At 44.7% G+C, this 8,498-nt stretch overlaps 1 protein-coding gene across 1 annotated transcript in view; it reads left to right on the plus strand.

Annotated features, from left to right (window-relative positions):
- Positions 1-8,498, plus strand: part of LOC106818830 — a gene marked incomplete at its 5' end in the record, with an annotated part of 24,216 nt that overhangs the window by 14,076 nt on the left and 1,642 nt on the right. Inside the window, 9 exon segments of the mRNA XM_014823504.1 lie at positions 998-1,083; positions 1,734-1,986; positions 2,396-2,487; positions 2,778-3,441; positions 5,277-5,359; positions 5,607-6,747; positions 7,299-7,461; positions 7,758-7,871; positions 8,311-8,466. Coding sequence (XP_014678990.1) covers positions 998-1,083; positions 1,734-1,986; positions 2,396-2,487; positions 2,778-3,441; positions 5,277-5,359; positions 5,607-6,747; positions 7,299-7,461; positions 7,758-7,871; positions 8,311-8,466 — 2,752 coding nt within the window.

The following is an 8,498-nucleotide window of genomic DNA, read 5'->3' on the forward strand; positions in this document are numbered from 1 at the left end:
TAGTCAGTAAAGTGTAATATATAGTTGTTAATATACATAGTCAGTAAAGTGTAATATATAGTTGATAATATATATAGTCGGTACAGTGTAATATATAGTTGGTAATATATATAGTCAGTAATGCGTAACATATAGCCAACTAGGTGTGATATATAGTCGGTGAGTTGTAATATTAAATATATAGTCGGTGAGCTGTAATATATAGTCGATGCAGTGTTATGAGTGGATGGCGTGTTACCGTCGCGTCATCCTCCGCAGGCCTGGCGTCGGTGACGCCGTCGCTGCGAAGTACGCCGTCGACGGCCTCTGGTACCGTGCGATCGTCGAGTCTGCCGCCGGAGACGTGCTCTACGTGGATTTCGGTAACCGCGCGCGCGTCGACCTGCGGACAGTGCACCACCTTGACGCGACCTTCAAGCTCCTGCCAATGCTCGTGAGTGTAGATGCTTAACGATGATCGGTGTAATTAATGAGCCGGGGAATCTCGCGCTCGCGCACGAGTGAATAGGGAGATGGCTGGTGGTTAGGCAGGTTAGCGCAGGCAGGAGCGGGGAGCTCTGACAGCAGAGTGCGTCGGTAGTGAGGGCTAGAGAGTTTGAGATTGTGAAGCTTGTGTAATATGTGCAGTGCTTGAGTTTGTAGGTATAATCTGCATTCATTTATTGTATTGTGCACATATATATCAAGTCGCACTTTGTAGTACACTAGCTGATGAACATCTTTAACTTGCTTTTGTTGAGTTTTAGCATTATCATAAAATTTTAGCAGGCTTTTTCCCATTTATCAATATTTTGTGTAGTATATATATACAGGTGTATAAATATTTGTGTAAGACTAAAAGTTAAAAGTAGGCTCAAGTAATATTGCATAAAGAATTGATTATTTACTAATAAGTAGGTGAATATGCTGAAGGTAAAATTTAAGACATTTCAATTTAAGAACGAGTTGATTACCATCTGCTTATTACTTTAAATCTTAATCTGTAATTGCATTGCAGGTGGTGAAGTGTTGTCTGTCGGACATAGCAGTACCATCTAGTGACTGGCCTAAGGATGTACTACAATTTTTCCAAACATTGTGTGGGTATGTAAAATATATATCTAGGATGCAATTTAATTTGTGAATCAGAATACACAGTTGGAAGGTAAAATATTTTTGTGTATCAACACAGGCATAAGCATAAAAATATGGGAAATAGTATACAATTAAACATTTGTGCCCATCCTAAACAACTTATGGGGTGATTACATATGAATTAAATAGAGGTAGTGTGAGCGAATAAAAAGTGTATAGTCCCATTATGTGTAGGGAAATAACTGATTTGGGGGGTTTATGTGTGATCACGATATATGTATGATATATGTGTTTGGTTTATACATGATATATATCGGATCGACATACATGGTATGTGTGATCGATATACTTTATATATATAATCACGGCACATAGCAGTAATGACTAATATGTTGCTATTATAAATGTTGTTAAGAAAGAATTAATGGACATTAAAAATGTTTTTTTATTTATTTTTGCATCAAGTTATCATTGCTGTGCAAGGTTTTGGGGGATAAAGTGCTCTGAACTTACCATTCATTGGAAGCAGAAATCACCCTCCCCAATGATTAAACATCATTGGCTTCTGTATGTGTGCGTGTGTGCGTGTGTGTGTGCGTGCGTGCATGCGTGCGTGTGTGCGTGCGTGCATTATAGGTCGTGCATTATTTCTCTTGCAGAAACTGCACTATAAAGCTGCAAGGCAAGCAGCACGGCACGGCAAATGTCAAGCTGAAAGTCAGCATCGACGATCAGGACGTCGACGTCAACGAGAGAGTCGGACAACTGCTCGCGGCGTCTCTCGTCGTGGCCAACGTGCAGAGGTTGCCGGCTGCCACGGGCGGGGCGAGCGCGGCTGACTCGCTCGCACCCGGAGCGAGGGTCGAGTGCATGGCCGTGTACTGCGTGTCACCGGACGAGTTCTACGTGATCGTAAGTTCTCCCTACCGCCGCCACGGCGTCGTGCGCCGTGACGCCGGGTCCACTGCAGAGAGTTCGTTCCTGCAGCAGCAAATACGTGGCCACAAAATAATTGTACGCGATAATCTTAACAGCTGGATCACTTGCACGTTGCCTGCCAGCCACACCTGGAATTGTGGGCCAGTGTCCCCCCTCTTTCGGGCCTGGGTGGGTGTAGCGTAGATTGTCCACAGGTGTCATTCTCGATTGTCTTTTTTCCAAACTAATATTTTTTCTTAATTACTCTTCTGCATAATCTTTGTAAATTCGGAATGTTCTCTTGTTTGGATTTCTGTGGCGCGTAGCTAGCACGTGATTGCATTACTTTCGTCGGTCGTCTAAGGTTGCACTCTGTTGTAGCGCGTGTGTAACCATGTTTCAGATCCGCTCGCCAGAATACATTCAGCAGCAGAAACAGCTAGAGGAGAAACTGCAGGCGGAGTGTGCACGCATTCCTTGCGATCCTACTTTTAGGTGTGTAAGCAACAGGCATAGAATTTGCTGTCAAGTGAGGAGGTTTTCACAAATAAATGCAGTAATTCTCTGATAGAAAGTGGTGTCCTTGGAAAGAGCATTCCTGAGCTGTGAGATTTGAACATAAGAATTGAAACGTACAGACGAAATAGTCCAGCCGGCAAGATGGATTCATGATGTATTCTCTCGCAGAGATCATTCCTAGATTGTTGTCTAGATCTGTCTGTATTGTATAAACTTGTTACCCACTCCCTTCTGTTTAATCACACCTGTTGTTTTGTGTTTGCCAGGCCTCGCGTCACATCGCTAGTCGCTGCACTGTCAAACCAGTATGACATCTGGTATCGGGGTCAAATTGTCTCCATAACCGGCGACAGCGTTGAAGTCCTCTACATCGATTACGGAAACAGTGAGACACTTACTCTGTCTGCCTTACGACCGTTAGACAGCAATCTAGCGGCCTTACCTAAGCAGGCTGTTAGAGGGCGCCTCGATGGTATCAGGTCGCATACCGGCAGCTGGAGTCAGGATTGTGTTCAGTCCTTTCAGATGATGATGAGTACTGACCCACTGCTTGATGCAGTTGTCAAGAGCATTACAGATGGGGTGGTCAGCTTTACAGTTACAGGTGTATCAAATGGTCAGCGGGTGGACATTGGAAACGAACTCGTCACTGCTGCCCATGCAGTGAAAATCTCCGAATCGTTATCCCACATCCAACCAGCAACCAGTAGTTGCGTCGTGGGCGGGCGACCGGCAACTGGTGACCCGAGCGTCAGGGGTCAGGTCCGTGATTCGAATAGCAGTGTCAGGCCGCCGCTCGGGGCGCCCTCTGCCGGGCAGCGAGTGCGAGAGGTCGTCGGTAAAGTGCACCTAGGCGTCTTGCTCGCACCTGGAGAAAGATTTCAATGCTTACTGGTTCACTGGGTCTCGCCTGATGAGTTCTACCTACAGGTAATTGGCATATACGTTGCTGATGGGCACGTATCATTTGATCTCACGGAGTCGGTGATGGGCTCGCCTCGCACCCTATTCATGTGTCTGTGTATTAAACATAGCATTCGTAGAGTGATCGGCAGTCGCGTTACTTGGTACTTCAGCAATATATGCCTAGTTCACGATACGATACTAGGGCGTGAAGTGCCGAATGGAAATCTGCACTTAACAAACGTCAACCATCCACTCGATGCCTTCGTCAGGTTCTCAAAATCTAAGTCGGATGCACTGTGCAAGTTCTCGTGATAAAAGGAGCATGCTAATTTGACAATGTCACATTCACTGTCTAATCACTACATGCCTTGTAATGTCTGATTCTATTTCAGTGAAATGGAACATTTCCCTAAAGTCACACACGCAACACGTCTATACCAGGGAATGAAATTCGGAAATTTTTTCTCCAAAAAGATGAGACTGTTTCACTAACTCTTGCTTGTCAAAAAAATGTTGCAGTGTGCGACATCGCATAGTAGCTGTTGAACAGACTATAATGCAGATCGTGAATGATGTCTGAAATGATTTTCTCAATATCATGTTTCACGCTTGCGTTCTCGATTTCAAATTTGTAAAATGTTGATAAACTATAGCGTCATATCCTTCAGGTAAAACAGTAATGTAGGCTATTTGCTCATTAATGCTATAAATAAAAATGTAGGTACTCGCTAACACGGCTGAAACCACCGGGCCGGTGTTTTGCCAATGTTACTGTCCTCCAAATAATTTGCCGGCATATGCCGGGGGGCCGGTGCTAATTTTGCGCCCTAATCCTGCTATACAGTTGCTGTGTTTAGTTAGATGACTGGTTATAGTTATGTGTTTGAGTTGATTGGATAAAGCTTTGCGTACTTCTTCGGTTTTATTACTGCACTATGTAACATATTGTGATATAAAAATTACAAGGCATGTAGTGATTAGACAGTGAATGTAACATTGTCAAATTAGCATGCTCCTTTTATCACATGAGAACTTGCACGGTGCAACCGACTTAGATTTTGACAACCTGACAAAGGCATCGAGTGGATGATTGACGTTTGTTAAGTGCAGATTTCCATTTGGCTCTTCATGGCTTATTGTTACTCATACATGTGAAGGTGTATCATGTATCATATTGTGGACATTCTATTGCAATTAATCATATCACGATTAACCATTACACCAATATAGAGTTAAATTGACTACGTCATGAATTTTCTATGGTAAAATTTTTGTTGCCATTTTTTTACAGTAAAAGTAAGAACTAACGGGACGAAACGTATCGTCAAATTCTTACCTGATAAGATTGTTTCTCAACTAGTTAAAAATCAAAAAAACCTGGACGATTTGATATTAGTGTTCCTAAACCGAATTGCTATGCTATAGGGCTATGTATGCGTCACAAGTGTATGTTCACATCGAACAATATAGTAAAATAGAAGTATAATGCAGCAATTTAACCATAAAAAGTGAACAGAATTACTTATATTTTGTGAAAAAGTGGAAATTTATTTTTTATTTTTTATTATTTACGGTGACATAATCACTTTAATGCAGTTGCAATCATCTAGTGCGCACTTTTACTAGTGCATCTCACTACAGTGAGGTGAGGATGCCTTCTTTACCTTAATACTGTGTAGAGCTCTATGCTGGAAAGTTGATAATGAGATAGATCTTGTAGAATCATTCGGGGATTCATTAACTGCTGTCAGATGTTGCACTTGGAGATTTTGAGCACATTGTGCTAGGTAAAATGCAGAAAATATTTCGTAAGTAATAAACATTGGTCGTTAGTCACCAGACGAAATGCTGTTTTTCAGATTGATAGACAAGAGCAGGTGGATAAGAAGACAGTACAATTGCAGCAGAAGTATAATGGCAGCAAATTTGATCCTACCTACAGGTCTGTGTTTCCTGATCCTTGATTTAACCTCAATAGAATGGGTCATTATCTTTCATGGGGGTTAATGCTTGCAAAATTACTACTTTTTAAAGTCTAGAATTTTACCGCGGGAGAGGGACAAATCTTAATTAAACAATTGAGGAGCATTTCTAATGAAGTTTATTGCATCCGAGTTGAATCATGGCATGGCTCAGGTGCCAACAGTTATTGAGACATGTTATCACACCTGTTGTTTTGTGTTTGCCAGGCCTCGCGTCACATCGCTAGTCGCTGCACTGTCAAACGAGTATAAAATCTGGTATCGGGGTCAAGTTGTCTCCATAACCGGCGACAGCGTCGAAGTCCTCTACATCGATTACGGAAACAGTGAGACGCTTACTCTGTCTGCCTTACGACTGTTAGACAGCGATCTAGCGGCCTTACCTAAGCAGGTCATTAGAGGGCGCCTCGATGGAATCACGTCGCATACCGGCAGTTGGAGTCAGTATTGTACTCAGACCCTTAAGGAAAGTTTCACTGACTCTAATATTGATGTAGAAATCAAGAAGGTTGCAGAAGGAGAGGTCAGTGTTATGGCTAGTACAGTGGGACCGACTGGTCAGCAAGTGGACATTGCAAAGGCACTAGTCGACGAGGGATTAGCGGTGAAGATCACTGATTCGCTATCCCAAGACCGAGCAGCAGCGACTGAGCCGAGCGTGCGCGGTCAGGCCAGTAATTCGAATCTCGAGGTCCGGTCGCTGCACAGCACGCCCTCTGCTGGACAGCGAGTGCGAGTGGCAAGCTCCGAGTCGCCGTCGCTAGACCGGGCGGTGGAGGGCGGGGCCCGCGTCGAATGGTCAGACCCGGCGAGCAGTGCAGATGACCCGTTGGTGTCTCGCTGCCTGTCCGCGTCGTCCACTACGAAGTCAGGCCCAAGGCTTCCTACGCGCATATCGCACGAGGGCGCCACCGCGCTGCTCGACCGGATCGCCGAGCTCACACGTCGTCACGGCGCCGCAGCTGCGGGGGCGCCACCGTACGCAGCCGTCGTCGGCGAGCTGGTGGCGGCGCGCTTTGACGCGGACGGCGCGTGGTACCGCGCACGCGTCCTCGACGACGACGGCGGTGGCGTCCTCTGCGTGCGCTACATCGACTACGGCAACGTGTCGTGCGTCGTCGCGGCGGACGTGGCGCGGGCGTCGCCAGAGCTCGCGAAGTTGCCGCCGCAGGCGCTGCATCTGCGCGCGTACCTCGCACCGCCGGACATGCCGGACGACATCACCCGCTCATTCGGGCAAGCGTTGATGGACGGCAAACGGACGGCGACCGTACATGGTGGCGCCACCAACGCTGACGAGCCGACGCCCGTTATCATCGCGGACCCGGACGGAGGGGAGGACGATGACGTAAGTTCGATACCTCGTCGACGGTGCGGAGACTGAGTGGGTGCATAGTCGCGCGGCGCACTTGACTAGGGCGAGGTCTGTGGTTCGTGTGCATAGTGGTTGTGCTCTTGAGCAGTGCACGCCGTTCTGATTTGTTTCAGTGAACACCTGCTGTAGGAATGCGTTTATCTCATTGCTGTATATAATACTAAGATGTAGATACCTCGCCTGCATAATTGTACGTAGCCTTGTGAGTAGCCTTGCTGGGAAAAGCCTGCTATGAAACCAGAGTAACATGGCTGCCGTCGATGGGCGTATGCTCCGTGATTAAGGAAAATGCACTAAACTATATTACAGTGACTACCTAATTAAGTCTTTGTAAATTCCTGAAACATTGTTTGCATTAGGTGTACGAACCCTAAAGGAAGCGCGACTAGAGCGGCATCTCTGATAACATTGCAGACGTAATTGATTTAATAGTAGGATGGTTTATTCTTAGTTTGCCAGCACTTGGGTGCGTACATGTGACATCACGTCTCGGTCTAATGCATTGGTTTTTACATGCATTACAGTTCAACACACAATTACTCGAGACACTGAGATATAACGCAAAGAGGTCGCCAATCTATGTGGATGAACTTCCATCTTCCAGGGTTTTGCCACAGCATGTAGAAATTCCAATAATACCCACCCACCCATCTTCACCTCAATATTTCTTTATTGTCCGTGCAGAAGGTAATGTTTTATTTCTTATCTTGTGTAGAAGTACTCTTGTCCTTACAGGAAAAGTGATATGAATCTAAACGGTCATTTATCGACACTCACTACTCGATTATTGTGCTCAGTAAAGACATAATCAGATAGAAAATAGGAGTTGAGTGGTTAAACTGGTCAAACATTTTGTTTAACTGCAGTGAAATATTTTCTTAAATCTGAATAGGAGCGTTTAATTTATACTCTAGGAGTGTACAACTGTTATGGGCTTTTATAGTAGTACTATACTGACTAATGAAATACGTTTTCATCGGAAGACACTGCCATGGTGACAGAGCTTCAGAAATCCATGCAAAAGTTGTATAATGGTACAACAGGTGACACCAGCTTCACACCTGAAGTAGGAGAGACATGCATTGCCAAATCGGAGGGTAACACATACAGTATAACCTCGTTAAAATGCACCCCACGATAACGGGGGTTTTCTTTTACTTTGTTATACATTTATTTGGGATTTTAATCACAATTAAAATACGGAGTTAACAGCAAAAAAGTAATTGTTTTATCCACAAATTGATTAGAATTCCTGATAGACTGTAAAATTTCAATGTCCCTGCTATACCGAATCCCACATTTTAAGCGTGTTCACCAGAATATGATAATGGTCAATGTCATTGACATAAAATGTCTCTCAGTACTTCATTCTTAGCACATTAGTTCGCCACTGGTGTTTGTTTCAGATTCCCACTGCTTTTAATATTATTGCAAGTACGCTCGCTTTACAATTCCCTAATGTGAACTACGAAATACTTAATCGGTCGCCAGCGCTGGCCGACCACCTATAGTAAGTATACCTGTTGGTGTTGGCAGATGACTGGTACAGGGCGATTGTCTTTGAGGCATCACCAACCGTGTTCAAGGTACACCTGATTGACACGGGGAAAAATGTTTATGTGAGGGAAATTCGGAGGCCATTCAGTCAGCTATTCGTCACTCCCGCATTTGCCATACGATGTAGCCTAATAGGTACGTCTGTTTGTGTGTGTGTGTATGCATGC

The sequence above is a fragment of the Priapulus caudatus genome, unplaced genomic scaffold (assembly GCF_000485595.1).
Source record: "Priapulus caudatus unplaced genomic scaffold, Priapulus_caudatus-5.0.1 Scaffold2563, whole genome shotgun sequence".
NCBI lineage: Eukaryota > Metazoa > Priapulida > Priapulimorpha > Priapulimorphida > Priapulidae > Priapulus > Priapulus caudatus.